This window comes from Castor canadensis, chromosome 2 (assembly GCF_047511655.1).
Source record: "Castor canadensis chromosome 2, mCasCan1.hap1v2, whole genome shotgun sequence".
Classification (NCBI taxonomy): Eukaryota; Metazoa; Chordata; class Mammalia; order Rodentia; family Castoridae; genus Castor; species Castor canadensis.
In genome coordinates, this window is record NC_133387.1 from 4,257,974 (window position 1) to 4,274,848 (window position 16,875).

Sequence of the window (16,875 nt, forward strand, 5' to 3'; positions counted from 1 at the left end):
GAAGGGGAAGAAATGACCCAAACATTGTATGCACATATGAATATAAGAAAAAAAGAAAAGAAAACAGTGAAAATATTAAAAAAAAAAAGTGCTAGTTGAAGTAAACCTCTGAATATTCAAATGGCAGAATGGAGAAGAGAGGGGAAGGTCAAGGATACGAAGATAAAGCAACAAGTTATATCTGGAGAAGAAAATAGTTTGAGAGACTCATGAGCACCAGGGATGTGCAGAACAATATAAACTGCATAACATACAGTCATGCCCACAGATTAAGGTAAAATAAAGTATTTAAAGAGATAATGGCTACAAAATCCGCAAATACAGGCTCATTTAGGATAAATATGAGAAAAAAATTATGAGCACATAACAGTTGGATATTAAAAATAAAAGACAATGAGAAAGTCTTGAAAGCAGAGAATATGACACTTTACATCCAGGGAACAATGAGTCAAATGACTTAACTCCTCAGAGAAAACCGAGGCCCAAAACCATCTTTAAAGTGCTGAAACAGAACCCCAAATCTTGTCAACTCAGAATTCTAGATCCAGAAAATAATCAACTGTGAGAATGAAAGCAAAAGGCAAACAAGTACAGCTGGCTCCTGCTGGTATTAGTTCACAAAGTCCCTTAGTGAACCACAATGGTGTCTGCTGACACAATTTTAAAATTTCTTTTTTATTTTTGCAATATTGGGGATAGAAGGTGTGGCCTCACGTATGAAGAGCCTCACTGCATGAGCCACACCCCCAAGCCCTTTTTTAAAATCTTGCTTCTGAGACGGAGCTAACCTTGCCCAGGCTGGCCTTGAATTTGCAATCCTCCGGCCTCTACCTTCACCTCCTGAGTAGCTGGGATTACAGATGTGTGCCACCAGTTTTTCTTTTAATGTCCTCAAGGGAAAAATGAAAGACATAAAAACCATATTGAGAAGGCAAGTCAAATCTTTCCAAGCCCTGTCTTTGGGGTGAAATAAGGGCTAGCAGTAGAAAGTAAGAAGCTTCACAAATTTTCAGAAAATACAATATCAGAGCTGGCAAGAGTCCATGAGGCGCTGTGGACAGTGAGCCTGACACTGCAGAAAATGCTCTTGGTAGGTCACAGGAAGTAGCTTTGAAATAAAAAAGCATGAAGTGTTTTTTTCCAGATGAAAACTTGGGAAGGGAATATTAACCTTCTCCTAATTTGTTGGTAGAAAATTACGTTCTTCACCAGAAAATGTTGTCAGGTGATAAGTACTGCCTGACTTTGTCCCGTTCTCCATGCTCAGATGGGTCATCGGGAGACATTTTCATTGTTAATCGCTTCATTTATCAGAGAAGCAAGGAGCAAGCCTTTTGCCCTCCAAAAATTTCAGTATTTGGGTCAAATTCGCAGAGTCCAAGTCTCTACTCCACTGGTTTGCAAAAAGAATTGTCTGGGTTTCGTGTGGCACAGAACTCATCCTTTTGCTCTTTGAAGACAAGGGAAGGACAGAGTGGGAACTCAAAATGCCATGTTAAATCTCCACTCTTACAAACAGAAAGAATAGGATTTTGATTTTTTACCCTCAGGCAACTGTTCCTCAGTTGTGTGTCTCTGAAGGGACAGGACTTTTGCCAAGCTCAACTAGTCTTGGAGAGGAGTACCGAGGCTGGAAATGGTACTCAGGCTACAGTCACCATGAATATCAGATGACCAAGAGATATGTTTATCTGTACAAAAACATGCATGGTGTAACACTGTGACATCCCATTATCTGAAGAGACAGTGGAGCAGAATCCCCAAGTAGAGTGAAAGAATTAAGAAAGTCAAGAATTTAACCTTTAGCTGGATAAAGATGAAGAAACCCGTGGCTTAGCACATACTAGTCAAATATGGAAAACCAAAGATAAGGAAGCCAGGTTAAAAGCAGACAGTTTCTCTGAAAACAGGAGTAAAGTATGATTGCATCAGACAGTCTGAAGAATTGCAGATAAAATGAAATCTCAAGTTGTAAGTAAAGACCTCTTTGTTTTACAAATGCTTAGAATTTAAATATACACTGAACGTTTCCTGCATCTGAGACCTATGTCCGTGCCTGGGGCAAAAATTGACCATTCCATGGCTGTTTACGATAGGAAAAACACATTTTTCATGAGGATTTTCTTGAGAATTAAATGAGTTAATGCATGCATTATAGTCATTTTTTCCAGATCTATAAATTGTGTTAAGACAGTTCTGAACTCTTTCTTTCTGTTGCTTTTTCCTTATAGGTTCTTTAGCATGGTACCATCTGTGTCACCACAAAGCCCATATCCCTAAGGGAGATCCCACCAGCTGGTCCTCAGTGGGGCCTGCTCCTCAGGACCTGCCTGCCACAGAAAGAAGGGGGCCATTTACAAAGAAGCTATGACACAAAACCTTGTAAAGTGTGTGCCAGGATTAGAGAAAGGGGTTAGAGTGAAGTGGTCCTATCCACGCTCAGAAGTGAAGTAAAATCTCTCCATGAGTAGCAGGTCCTGCTTCCAGCCCAAACAGAGATTAGCTTAGCAGATCTTTGCCATGCACCTAAAATGAAGGTCCCATAAAACTTGCACACCCAAGTCAAGTCCAGCAAGTAGTCCTTTGGAAGTTTCTCTTTCAAAAACGCTTAAGCAAAGAAACTCAACCCAAACTTCGGCTTTCTCTTCCAACCTGAAGCAGAAGGAAGAGCTCCTCCTCCCCCACCTCAACCAGAGTCATCTTCAACTGGCTGTCTGCTTTCCGTTCAGAAGGTGGGCGAGATCTTCCAAAGCTGAAGTTGTGCCATTTTACATTACTACCTCATATTGTCTACACAAAACTCAACTTTGTGTCCATGGCCCAAGAATGGATTTCCCTTTCAAGTTTCCAGAACCCAATTAAGACTTAGGGAATACCATCAAATGATTCAGACGATGGCAGCTTCTTACTGTTAGTCCAACTTCAACTGTTTGTATGTTAGGAGAGCGTGGTTTCTGGTTAGAACTTCAAGAGCACCAGTCACTGTGCCCAATACCCAATCAACATGACTTAGGTGTGACCTCATGATCCCACAGGGATGTTTTTAACCTCCCAGTCCTCTGTGACCATAACTCCTGGATATTTCTTCTTCGGAGCAGTGGCTCCTGCCTATAGCAGGGTGATCGTATGGTCAGTTACTCTCACTGGTCCTTGGCACATGGTTTATTGCCCCCCTTTCAGGAGCAAGGAAGATGCTACAGCAAGGATCTTTTGTTTCTCAGTTCTGAGGGTTCAATCTTTGAAAATGAAGCCGGATGTGAAAATAGCACAACTAACTCAACCAGAGAGTAGCTGCCTAAAAGAAAGGTGAAATGCACCTCTTGAGAAACGTGTGCACAAAAATAAGTCAGAACAACTTGGCGAGTTCAAGGTGCATTAGCAGACAGTGGGTAGATGGCACAGGACCCCATGAGTCCAGTGGGGATACGTGGCTAAGAGGTGGTGGCCTTTCCTCCCAGGGAAACCTCCTTAGTGTAGCATGTAAAACAGAAACAAGCTTCTTTCAAACTCCTAATAAAAGAAATTACTGAGTTTCTATTGCATTTTAAAATGTCATATCTTAATTGCATGTATCTGTCCATTATTGTGGGACATTGACTGATGGCCCCTGCCGCCTGCATGCGTTCCTCATTCATGCAGAGTCCCAGGCACACCTGTCCCCAGAATTACAATCCCCACCATTGCTACTCACAACACCCTCAAGACAAAGTACAAACCTGGGGGGCAAGCTATGACCCATATAGATTCTTCTCTGAAAAGAGCAATTGGCATTTTTTCTTTAGCTGACATATAGCCATATCTCACCTTTGGCAATGGTGAGCCGCCAAGATTTTAAGTCATGAAAAGTGAGCTTTGACCACAACTGCATTTGTACAGTGACATCCATGCCTAAATTCTTATTTGTGTTTTCAGTTCTTGGAACCCATTAAGGGTTACATTTGTTAAGTGAATGGTTGATGGCTTGTTAAGTGAATGTTTATTGAGTTTAGTATGATCCAGTAGACCAAGTGCCAGTTACACACTTCACAGGTGTGTGGGTCATCCCCAATTTGTGACAAACAGGTTCTCTAGTCCCTTCCAAACGGTTGGTGTGTGTTCCAGCACTTCCCAGAAAGGTTTATCGGTGTCAATACCCTGCAGACCAATTCTGCCAAGAAGCCACTTTAACACTGGAGCCAAAAGCATTTTTTAAAAGAAATTACTGAATGATCTTCTGAACTTCACAGATGTCTACACTACATAATCACTGACATGTGAAACTGTATTATTTTTAATTTAAAATCTTATAATATCAGCCACTATGTATTAAAAAGGCATTTCCTATGGAGATGAAATAAAGCAGACGTGAAACCTGTACCTATTTAAATCGTAGCTAATAAGAGCAGAGATCAGAGATTTGACTTACTGAATCAAATATTTCATCCAAATCTAATAGCAGAGGAAAATGCTGGATGTCATTCCACTGAAATAAAGGTTTTCAGCCCCAAATCCTCACCTTACATAACCCTTAACACCTTCAAATGAATCCAATATCACCAACCACAGCTCCACCCGGTGCCCCACACCCCAGCAAGTGGATATTAGCAAGCAGATATTAGTGAGAATGAGTTTCTAATAAATGCATGCAGCAAACCCGAGACGAAAGTGGGTAGCACCGATTCAGGCTGCATAGCGGAGACTAAGCTCCAAAAAACTTGCCTTCTTTCAGATTTTAAAAAAATAACAAAAGCACTCTAAGATATTTTAAAAGTGTATTGACACATGAATTGATATGAGACTTTCCTGTGGAACCTGGATAAAGAATTTCCTTGCAAGTAACTGCACAGGTGAGAAAGAGAGAGAGAGGTTGGGGAGGGGGCGACAGCGCAGGATGGGAGTGGGTGGAACTAGGAACCTGGGTGACATCTTTTTCTTTGAGTGTGAAGTCCACGTTTCCAAAGCCTGGCCCCCGTACACTCTGGCTCCCAGAAATGTTCTGCAAGGATTCCTCTGTGCTCTGCCCGTCCTGTTTCTAAACCTCACTAATTTCCTGGAAATAGATCCAGGGGCGCTTTGGTCCCTTAAAGTTAACGAAGCACGTGCCCACGACACCAACTAGAGTGGGAGGCCTGTTTGCAAGCTGTGGCCCCAGGGGTGTGATGAAGGGGACTGTGCCTCTCCGCAGACCCTTCCTCCCAGGAACGTCGCCAATAGAGACCAACAGCTGCAGCGAGTGCCCCTAGACCACCGGGAGCAGGTGCTCAGGCAGAGTGGCCAAGGGCGTGGGGTCCATTAAACAGCACATATTCGCACAAATCCCTGTGACCAAGGACTGAAGGAGCCCTGCCAGCGCTGGGGCGGGACCGGCTGCAGCTCGGAGTCCACAAGCTAGCGAGTGTCACTGGCCTTCCTAGTGGGTCCTCAAACCACTCACCACACTCGCGCACAACCCCCTCGGTCGCGGGACCCTTACCTTGTGGCCTTTCCCCGGGGGACACCTGACGTTGTTGGAGGCTCCAGCTGTTTGATTCATGTCCAGAGGAAGTCGGGGGTTCCGGATTCTCTACCTTTGAAACTTCCCGGGCGCGTGGCGGGTGGCGGCCGAGGTGCGCGCCTCGGGGCAGATGCGGGGTGGGTCCCCTCTGTCCCGCAGGGTCTGGAGGAGCGCGAGGGGCGGCTTCCCGCTGCAGGTTTCTGGGAGGCTGCACGCTCAGGGATGGTGAAATCCGCAGTCCAGAGTCCGAGGAGCTGCCTGGACCCCGGAGCAAGCCCGGGCCGGCGCCACCGGCTCCGAGGGCGCGCTGCCCAGTGCCGCCTTCCTCGGAAACAGTCCAGGACTTTCCAGCCCGAAGCCCGAGCAAACCCGAGAGGAGCTCCCGGGAGGAGCGGGAAGGGGTGTGCGGAGTGGGGGCAGCGGGGACCAGACGCTTCCTGCGCTGCCCAGGCGGCTGGGAAGCCGCGAACGCGGGGAGCCGCGCGCCCTCAATCGCACCCTGGCACCGCGGGCAGAGCCACGCCGCGAGGAGCGCAGGGCCGGCACCCCGCTCCTGCGTCTGGCTTTCCACACCCTCCTCTCCCGCAAAAGCTCCTGCTGGAGCCGCAGTCGGTGCGGATCCGGCACGGCCCTCCCCCGTGGGGGCTAATTAAGAACTCGGAGAGGCAGAGCCCGCTCCAGCCTGCGTCTCAGGTGCAGTCGCCAAACCTCCGGATGGTCGGGAGGTGGCATGCGAGGCTCTACCAGGAGCCACAGCACAGGCAAGGCCGGAAAGTGGAGGGGGCGGAGAGGAGCTGGGATTGTACCCGGGGATCATTGACACAGTCCCTACAAGCTTCAGCTGAGGGACCAGGCCAGCGCAGCAATTGGGAGGCCCCATGTGAGTGACTGGGTCAGGGGTGAGGGTGGAGGAAGCAGCAGGGTGCCTCTACTTTTTACACACAGAAGTCTTTATAGCTTGGCAGGGCTCTATCCCTGCCCCTTGTTTTCTGATTTTCTTTTTTTCCTTTTTGTCACCTATGAAGTCATGATCTAATTAGGCAGCATTTGGACACAGGCGGACGGAATATTGACCCTTGGGAAGGAAGAAAAACAAATGAAGAAAGAGCAACTGCTTCATGAGGACTGCAATGCACCGTTTCCGAATCACAAGTCTGAACAGTGGACCAAAAGCACAGTAGGATACAGGCATAATAGTGAGCAAAATGTTAACTTTTCCTCCATTTTCCAGGCAGAGATAGTTGAGTTCGAATATTCTGGAGGGAAAATCAGGGCACACATCCTGTTTCTATTTCCTCATCCCCGATCTCCACTTTATGTATAGAGGATAGGAGGGCGTTGGACCTGTGGGGGAGGACCAGACTCCCTTGTGTCTTCAGGCTCTTTAGGTTGGTAACCTCAGCACCAAGAATGAAAAGAAAACTGCTCAGTCTGGTGGGATGGCAGAGATCGGGAGGATGGAGGCTGAGGCCAGCTCCAGCAAAAAAATAGCTAACCCCCAATGTCAACTGATAAGCTGGGTGACACTGTGTGCACCTGTTATCCCAGCTACACAGGCAGGCAGGCAGGAGGTGTAAATAGGAGGTTCCTGGACCAGGCTAATGGGGGTGGGGGTTGAGAGTGAGACCCTATCCCCAAAATAATGAAAAGCAAAAAGGACTAGGGGCATGGCTCAAGAGGTAGAGTGCCTGCCTAGCAAGTGCAAGACCCTGAGTTCAAATCCCAGTACCACCAAAAAGGAAAGAAAAAAATAGATTTCTCTGAATTCTTCAGATAATTGCTGCTGTCTTTAATGTGCCCAATTCCAAGTTGGAATACCCCCATTTCATAAGATCAGTTCAAAAGCATCTGCACCGTGCTGCTCTGTGAATGGGAAGACTGCGAGAGCAGATGTTGGTTACAGCCCTGGCTTTGCCACTTCCTAGGGAGCATCTTCGGGGTCCTCTCATTATCCTCAACATCTCTGAGGAAGGTCTTATGGCTACTATTTTCCAAGTTAGACACTGAGGCTCAGAAATACTGATGTAGGAAAGGTTCCTAGCATCGTAGCAGGGACTTACCATAGCAGGCCCACTGCCTGGACAACGGTAGCCCTTCCTATTAACTCAGACATTATTGCTCAAGCCCACTTCCAGCTCCTGTCTACACCTGTGCACTGATCTATGTGGTCATGTGTGGATTCCCCTCCCCACTCCACACACTCCATAGAAGATTCAGGTTCTTGGGAACCATGCAAGGAAGCAGCTGTCAGTGGCCCTGAGAGAATCAACCTGACCTCCATGCTGGATGGCTGGATGAGTCACCTGAGCGCCACACTGGGAAGAGAGGAAACATGTCTTAGGAATCAAACTTGAAAATTTGCAAAGACAAGGGCAAAGAAGATGCCATTGATGTCTAAACGACTTTATGTCATTTGCATAAAGATATGTTTAACGTTCACATAATCAAGTGCATTTGTAAGAAAACAATATTTTTTTCCTCCATGGAATAGTTTTATCCCTAAAGATTCTTATGTAGTGGTTTGGGGTTTCACTGTCATTCCCCTTTCTTTGCTTTTTATTCCTTTTCATTTTATTGTGGCACAGTTTACATAGAGTAAAATGAACAGATCTGCTTGACAACTGCATGCCTTTGTATAACCAACACCCTTTAAAATACACACCACTCCATCACCCTGAGAGAGGAGCGTCATGCCTTTTCCCAAAAACCTCCCCCCATAATTTCATGTCATCACCAGAGACGGTTCTGCTTGTTCTTGAATTTCATGTACTATAAATGAGCTCATGCATTTTGAGCACTTTCACTGAGCACAACGTTTATGGACTCTGTCATGTTTTGTGTATTATTTTTTATTGCTGAGTAGTACTCTATGATATGGCTACACCATTATTTTTTGTCTTTCCTCTTGCTAATGACTACATGTGTGAATTCTAGCTTTTGACTCTTAGGAATCAAGCTGATCTTTTGTGTACAAGGTTTTCTTGTGAACACGTGCCTTTGTTTCTCACTTACAAATACCTAGGGGTGGAAATGCTGGCTCCTGATATACATGCAGGTTTAGTTTTTTTAATGAACTTGAAATAATTTTCCAAAATGTTTGTACCATTTTAAGCTCCTTACTTACATATTATTGCATCGCAAATACACCAACAACATAGTGATGTCAAACAAAACACATTTATTTTCTCAGCATTTGTCAGAATCTGGGATGCAGGCATGCCTTAGCTTTGACCTCTGCGTCACGGTCCCTCAAGAGATCCCATGACGGCCCAACTGGAGCTGCCATCTCATGGAAGGTTCTGCTTCAAGTGCACTCACGTGGCTGTTGGCCGGGGTTAGTGCCTTAATGGTTTTTCAGGCAAAGCCTAATTCTGTGATGGTGACTGAGCAGAGGCTGCCGTCATTTCCTTGCCAAATGGACCAGTTTCATCAGGCAAGTAGAGAGAGAATAAGTAAGATTGGAGTCCATTACTTATGGCTTAATGTTGCAAGTGCCAGCCTTTGCCTATGCTCCATTCTTTTTACTAAGCATTTTATTAGCAACTATTAGTTGTACAGGGGAATTTCATTGTGACATTTCCATTTGTGCTTACAATGTACCTTGCTTAGAGTCACCCCCTCCATCATTCATGCTTCCTCATCCCCCTCCCCACCTCAAAATAACTTCAATCAGTTTCATTGTTCTATTTTGATGAGGAGGAAGCTAGTAGGTCCATTCCCACCCACAGGGTGCAAGGATCAGAAGGACAGGGTCCCTGGGAGCCATGTCAGAGGCAGCATGCCCTCTGCCCACAGGGAGAAACACAACCATGCCCTTTCAAGTTTCCCCAGGTCATCTCATGCCTGCATCAGCTCCAGGTCCACAATTCTTTTGTTGAACTCAGTTGGAAGTGTGCCCAAGGCTCCTGGGCACAGCTCCTGGATTACAGTTCCTCTGTCTGTAGACTGTGAAGTAAGAGGTAAGGTGGCTCCCCCTGTCCCCACTTAGCATGGGACAGGCTGCAGTAACAGTTCTTGCCGAAGGAATGGAGACGATGCTTCACCTCCTTCAGGACAGGTTTCTACATACATATTTGGGAGCTCTGTCTCTCTCAACACCCATTTATTTATTCATTCAATAATTTATCAGCGTAGTCATGGAATATTTGCATTATGCATTGGGATGCAATTTGATGATACTCATTTAATTTTTGAAATTGTACTGGCATTGACACTGGGCAGCCTTCGGTGGCTCCTATGTGCCTTTGTCCTACCCTATTGCTGTGTGCTGAGTGCCTCTTCACCGTGTGATAGCTAGCACAAGGTGCTTCAGGCTCTTCTTGTACATTTTCTGCCTCTAGAATCCATCACTTCTCCAAGGATCACTGCTTCCTTTTATTGGACAATGGTATTAGCAACCAGTGTCTGGTCACTCTGGGTGCTCATGGCTACTGGGAGGCTTGTTTCTCGTCCTCTAATTGCCAGAGCAAGGTAATGCTTTGTCCACACTCACCCTTGCTCTACACTCACCCGTTTACATCTACAAATATCTGCATGGCTTATTAAGCCAAATATGAATTCATACTAACCCATTTCACATGAGTCATTCAAGCGTTCTCCCTTGCTTATTTGTAAATGTTCCCTCCAGCAGTAAGAACTCCAGATCCCGCCATCCACCAACCATGTACTACTTGCTTAATCCAAGTGCACCTGCACAGTGGTTTCAGAGTTTTTAGCTGTCAGCACTGTGACTAATTAGGATGCAGTGCTACAGTCTCTTCTGACTCTTGCCTCACACACTTGACCATGTCCATGGTGTCTCAGGCCAGCACCTGTCTCCCTCTGCAAAGAGGTCATTTCGTATGTTTGTAATAAAGGTAGGTAGCTTTGTCACAGTCTGTACTCAACTAAAGAATCTGATACTAGACCCCGTGATATTTAGGAAGCTCTACTAATCTGCAAATATTCGGGAATCATCAGCTGCTTTTTCTGATTCTTATGTCTAGTTAATTTCATTGTGGTTTGGGGAAATAGTTTGTGTGATTTCTCTGATTTTACATTAGTTCACATGTGTTTAATGGCCCAGAATATGACCTATCTTGGTGTGTGTCTCTCTGTGGGACTTTGAGAAGAATATTGCATCATGCTGTCTTTGCATAGTACTCTGTAATTGTCAATTACATCAAGTTGATCGATAGTGTTGCTCAAATCAGCTATATCATTACTGATTTCCTGCTTGCTTGAGCTATGAATTACTTACAGAGAAGTGAAGCCTCTACCTGTAATAGTGAATCTGTGTATTTCTTTCTCTCTCTCTCACACTTTCTTTTCTTCCCTCCTTTCCTCCCACTCTCTTCTCTCTTCTGCCTCTTTCCCTTCCATGCTTCTTCCTTCCCTCCCTCCCTCTCTCTTTTTTCAGTACTGGAGTTTGAACTCAGAACCTTGCTCTTTCTAGGCGGATGCATTACAACTTTGAGTCACATCCCTGGCTCTTTTTGCTTTTAATTATTTGTATGGATAAGGCCTTGCATTTTTTTGTCAGCCTCATAGCACAATCCTCCTGCCTACACTGGAAACACAGGTACTCATCACCACACCCAGTTATTTGTTGAGATTGGGTCTTGCTAACCTTTTGCCTGGACTGGACTCAAACTCCTATCCTCCTGATCTCTGCCTCCTGAGCAGCTGGGGTCATAGGCCCAGTCACTTTACCTGACCTTCTCTTTTTAATTCTACCAACTTTTACATCATTGTTGGGTGTTTTTCTCTGTTGTTAGGTAACTACATGTTTAGGACTGCTGTAATTTCTTAGAAAATTGACCCTTTTATCATTATGCACAGCCTCCTTTCTGCCATATTGCTTTTCTTATTCTGATAGAAACTTTGCCCAAAATTAATATAGCTCAACTGAAATTTTAAATTAGTATTAGCATGGTTTATATGTCTTGATTCCTTTGCTTTTGACCCATGTCTTTAAAATCTATTTCTTCTTGTCTATATTTTTGTATAATTTAGTAAACAACTTTGCAGATGTTACTGCTTATGTCTGAGTTTTACATGTTTGTGTTTCTGTCCGTCTGTGCATTGGTCATTTTGCTCTTGTTTCAGTTTTTCGCACTGTGTTTCATAGTAGCGCACACCAACTTTTCTGGATTGTTGCTGCTGTACTGCTGTCCTTGTTCCTTTGGTGTTAGTGTCCTCTGAGTTTTATTTGACTGTTCTTCCTCCATCTGTGCCTTCCTCTCTGTCCTTTTTGGTAGGTACTGTATCATCTACATATTCTTGAGATACCTTTCTTCATTCTTCAGATTTTACAAAAACCTTTTCACTTAACCCCTTGTGGATTTGAACTGCTGAAAACTTTTTAGCTTTGGCTTTATTTAGAAACTTCTGGTATTTAGGTTTTTTTTTTTTTTTTCAATTCAGGACTCTAATTACTGTTTGGTGTCCTTTCCTACTGGCCCTTTCTGGGAGTCTGGTAAGACCCTTCTTCATCACCCTCTCCTGGTGGCTCCTGCTCCTCCTCCTCTGCAGAAAATCTCTCCAGCTCTTCTTTGATGTCTGCATCTCTACAGGAACCAGTTTGTCTCCAGAAAGCTGAGGCATGGCATTGATTCTGCTGAAGTTCTGGTTAATTTGTGCAAGGGTCTGCTGCCTCTCTGAGTTAGCATTACAGGGACTGTCTGCTTCTTTTTCTTTCTCAATAACGGATCACAACCCTTCACCTATGGTTTCTGCAGTTTCTTCTTCTGGATTGTTGTGGGTTGTTTCTGGGGCAACTTCCAAAGATAAGAAGAGTGGAAACCGAGGGGCTTTGGGCAGCTCTGCACTGGGCGGCTTGAGAAAGAAAGGAATTCGGCCTCTCGTCTGCTCATTGAGAGCCACCTTACCCACAGTCTGCAAGTCGGCTTCTCCACCCTCTAATAACTTCCCACTGCACAAAGATAGCTTCTCAAGAAAGTCCCCTGCATTCTCCCAAGAATCAGTCTTGTACATCTTGCTGATATATTCTAACTTTGCTCTTTTGGGGACAGCACCAATGTGGTCTTTAGGACTCTTTTTTTCAACTTGAACAACTCCTGTCAGCACAATGTCTGCCTCCAAGTCCTCAGAAGGGTAAACCACACCTGGAGAGTCAATCAGGAACATCTGACACATCAAGGTGACATACTACAAGACCTTTGTTCCAACTGCAGTGGGGGCCACGGTGCAAGCTTTCTTGGAATGCAGTGTTCATCACCGTGCTCTTGCCTGCACTTGGATAGCCGATGAACCTGTCAGTGCACAACTTCCCAACTGCCACAGACTCTGAATGAATGTTCCCTACTAAGACATGCATGGAGAAAAGTGTTGGATAGACCTGGGAGAGGACCGCAACCCACCACTTTGTTGCCCAGGTTGGAACAACATCACATATGTTAAGAACAAAAATGAGATGTTTCCAGGGTTTTCCCTTTTTCAAGTAAGCCTCAGCATGAGGGGAATGGGTGCCCACTGGATCTCTAGCATCAAGAACTTGAACTCCAGTAACTGATGAGTCCATCACCTTATAGAGCTCACCCCTCATTCTTCTGGACTGCCCAATTTTATGTCTCTTCTCGGGCTTCATCTCTCCCACCAGTGTCCTTGGTTACCAAATCGCGATCCTTGCTCTGGACATAGTTCTCAGGGGACATTTCAGCATTTCCTACAAGAGACTTCATATGACTTGCAAATAATCTCTTTCGTAACTTAGGGCCCAATGTAGTTTTAAACACTTTCGGAGTCAAGAATGCACCTCTGACTTGTAAGGCTAGATTTGGTCATGGAGCAGAGACTCTGGTAACTCGCTTTGCTTCATGACAGCTTGTATGGCTGTTTCATAACTTTATCTGTTCCCTCTTGAGATTTTTGTAATGATGACTGCTTAATTACACATGCATCCAAACCATTTAACACGTGACTCTCTTTGCGCAGAAGCTACTGTTGCTTGGAAGTGCCGGGGCTTTGCCACTACAGACTCTTCCTGTGTCCTTCTGTCTGTACACACTCAGGCGCCGGATTGTGGCCAGGCTCTCATGTTTTGACTTCCTGCTCCCTGTACTGGACCCAGGTTTGTGCTGGCTCTGGAGGGGTAGATGGTGCTCCGTCCTTTGTCCTTGGACCTCACCATCTTGCCGAGAGAAGCCTGACAGTTCTGACTGACTCTGGGCAGATGAATAAGGACCTTGGAACTTCCCAGGCCCAGCTGGAGTGACCCACGTGAATCACTCAGCACACACATGCAGCTACAATACACTTATTGCACACTACACGCAGTTGAATTTTTTACCACTCTAAAAACCACTTGTTACTATGGTGGTTGCATAGTTCAGCAGATTACATCATGAAGAAATATTTGATTTGTCTGATGTAAAAAAATAAATAAAAACCACTGGTAATTGGTGTCTTTAGCCCCTCCACATTTAAACTGTGACGTTTTTAATTCACAACATTTGTTCCTTGTTTACTACCTGTTTGTTTTCCTGTGCTCTCTGACTTCAACTGAATATTTTGTATGATTCAATTTTTCTTCCTTCTTAGCATGCTAATTATACTAACATTATAACAGCAGCCTTAGGATTTCCAACGTACGTTTTAGGTAATCTAAGTCCACCTTTCAATGGCACAGTATCACCAGTTGCAGCTTTTCATTTCCCTGAACCCTGTGCGGTTGTCTGCTGGTGCACTGTTTACTGTTACTTTAAACAACTAGAGGTTAGGTCAATTAAGAATAAGAAAAGAAAGGATTTGATTTCACTTGTGTTAACGTCTGGGAGTTCCTGTCTCACACTACACCACTCTCAGCCTCTGGGGAAATCATCAAAGTTACCTTCAAAGTGATTCTTTGTCTCTGGTGGCTTTGACTTCAGGTGAACAGAGCTCAGCTGTGACTTCTAAATTCTTCTGTTCTTGCAGATTTTGGGTGATCACTTGCCCTGGAAACTTAATTCTCTTCTGGGTCCAAGAAACACCATTGATTTTCTGCTTATTTAGGTTTTTGTTCCCAGTGTGTATCAGTGACTTCTATGTCATCACGTTGGTGCTAAAACCAGATGTCTCTTACTGGATCTTTTTTGACCTTAGAGTGCCTTGTGTTATTTTTGCCTAATAATTCCTCCCTAGATTTATGTGTCTTCTCTCACGTTATACAATAAGCAGCAAGAAAAACCCAGGGACTGCCTCCAACACTGCCAAGAAGGCTCCTCAGCTGTAGAACCAAGTCTGCTCAGTGCATCTTCTGTTTTCACACATTGGCCACTGTCACTAAGCTTTTGCTATTTCATGCTGAACAGCTGCGATCGTCAGGAGTCATTTTAAAAGCAGCCTACTGTAACTACCATATACATACTTAAATAATTAACGTGATTAGAAATTCAGTGTAGTGTAGCCAGCTTAACTGATAAATTGTACTTTTTGATAGTGAAAATCAGAGCTGATAGACCTGATGGTATTCTTTTGTGATCCACTTTCTAGCCCTGGATAAGCAAAACCATACAGCAGATCACTCTATCCCAGGTTGACGAGGCAGAGTAAGAGGGAGATGAGATGTTATCTCCCTGTCTGATCCCTTCCCAGCCTTTCCCCCACATTCTTGGGAACTAACTCTGCCTCTGCTGTACAGCTGCTGTCTTTCAGATCTGTTCAATGGCTCTGAAGTTCTAGCGCTCAGAGGCCACCCCAGCACTGTGTAACGACAGAATCCCCAACTCTAAGCTCTGAACAATCAGTCTGGACCTGCCAGCTTCCTTTTCCATCAGGAATGTGTAAATCATTACACAGAGCAAGTCAAATAGGAATTGAGTTTTCAAAACAGCCTCCTATTATTGGTTTCATTCAGCTATTGCCATTTTTTCTTGCTTAAAATTGCATATTTTGCAATTTTAAAAACTTTAATTGGGAACTGAAAACCCACACAAGTGCTGAAGGTCAATTTCAGAGGAAAAAAAAATGGATGATGTCTGAGAAGAGCACTTGCAGTTCTGTTAACGGGCTCCAGTGAATAAGCTCTTAAGGTCACCTTTTAGCCACCAATCACAGTGAGTTTGTAAGTCTGATTTTTTGCAGCAATGCCATGTTTCTGATAGTAAAATTTAAAGTTTACAGATCGCTCACTCTGGTTCAGTACTCTACTTTTCACACCAAGCTACACAGGCTGCAGAAGACTCAAAACAGAAGTTGCTTGTTGTGCATGACATTTTTACTGATTAAACTTTCTTTCAGAAGAGGGGGATAGCTGTAACTTAGCCACTTGTGAGGCAAATTCACATCTAACCTTACAGCAGGGATAGGAAGAAGCAATACCTAGGGACAACTGTGTGTGTGTGTGTGTGTGTGTTACTGAAATGCTGTCTCACCTTTAGCGCTGGATCTGAGAGAAGAGGGAACTGGATTGATTGCAGATCATTCTTTCTCATCAACCTAGAAACAAGACAGAGAGAAATGCATTCATGAAAACCAAAGTTTTCTTGTGACAAATGCTCACTGTTCCCATGAGTAATTTATCATCAGAATGCCTTAGTATGTATTAAACACCTACTGGCACTCAGTGGGTGCTCTGTGGAGCTGGTATTTCTGAGGAACATTTATTTAACCATGTATTGGTCACCCTGGCTCCTAGGGCAATCCAGGATGCTCATGAATCCAACAATATCAGGAGAAATCACCAGGAACTGAACGCTTAGTGTGAAAGCTCTGTTCTAAGCACCTGTGACTGATATGCACATATCTGCAGGCACAAAGTGCTTCCCTTGCAAGTCAGTTCAGCTGAAGGTGTCATTTTGATTGCTTTGGCACTTTCTGCCATTATTAAAGACTAGTTGATTGCATCGCTCCAGGCTAACTGTCAACTAGTCCAAGATTGCTTTCGGCAAACAACCTCACCAACCAGAAGCTATTCTCTAGAATCTATGCTTTAGGGGGAGACTCATGCCAGAATACCCAGCGCCTGTCCCTAGAGTGCATCCCACCCAGGCTCTGCAGCCTCCTTATTTACAACACTAGTTCTTTTTGTGGAACTTAACGGTCCTGCATCTGTTTCCTTACTTCAAGTTAAGTCTTCTTGATTGACAACCTGAATAATTAGCTATCAGAAAAATTTCCAAATGCATCTCATAAAGACAGAAAAAAATGCTGTTAGAACCTCATGGTGGACAGCAAGACAAATGCATGCTGCCCTTTGGCTGCAAAGATTAGGCACTCCCAGAGTTTCTGTTCCTTGCAGAAAAGTCATCAGGGAGAGTTGGGTAACATCACAGCATTTATACTGTGTTAAGGCCTTCACTGTGCTCTGTCATTAGCAGGTCATTCTAAATGGCCTTGAGGCTGGAAGAAGGGCTCCTGGTGGAGCCAGGTGGGCCTCTATCACCACTGGTTGGCTGGTACTTTGCAGCAGACACTCTTGG

At 44.6% G+C, this 16,875-nt stretch overlaps 2 protein-coding genes, 1 non-coding gene and 1 pseudogene across 3 annotated transcripts in view; 2 read left to right on the forward strand and 2 right to left on the reverse strand.

Moving 5' to 3' along the window:
• Positions 1 to 5,709, reverse strand: part of Dpp6 (dipeptidyl peptidase like 6) — a 945,197-nt gene extending 939,488 nt beyond the window's left edge. The window contains exon 1 of the mRNA XM_074060144.1: positions 5,453 to 5,709. Within this exon, the coding sequence (XP_073916245.1) occupies positions 5,453 to 5,512 (60 nt within the window). The 5' untranslated portion in view covers positions 5,513 to 5,709. The remainder of the gene's footprint in view (positions 1 to 5,452) is intronic.
• Positions 1 to 9,451, forward strand: part of LOC141416889 (uncharacterized) — a 93,942-nt gene extending 84,491 nt beyond the window's left edge. The window contains exons 2-4 of the mRNA XM_074054726.1: positions 5,165 to 5,261; positions 5,394 to 6,353; positions 6,499 to 9,451. Of these exons, the coding sequence (XP_073910827.1) occupies positions 5,165 to 5,261; positions 5,394 to 6,353; positions 6,499 to 6,509 (1,068 nt within the window). The 3' untranslated portion in view covers positions 6,510 to 9,451. The remainder of the gene's footprint in view (positions 1 to 5,164; positions 5,262 to 5,393; positions 6,354 to 6,498) is intronic.
• Positions 9,452 to 11,121: 1,670 nt separating this feature from the next.
• LOC109678648 (nucleolar GTP-binding protein 2 pseudogene) lies at positions 11,122 to 13,767 on the reverse strand (annotated as a pseudogene).
• Positions 13,768 to 13,781: 14 nt separating this feature from the next.
• LOC141421177 (small nucleolar RNA SNORD77) lies at positions 13,782 to 13,849 on the forward strand. The gene has a single exon (XR_012445837.1). It is a non-coding gene; the product is annotated as a small nucleolar RNA SNORD77 (small nucleolar RNA).
• Positions 13,850 to 16,875: the final 3,026 nt, after the last annotated feature.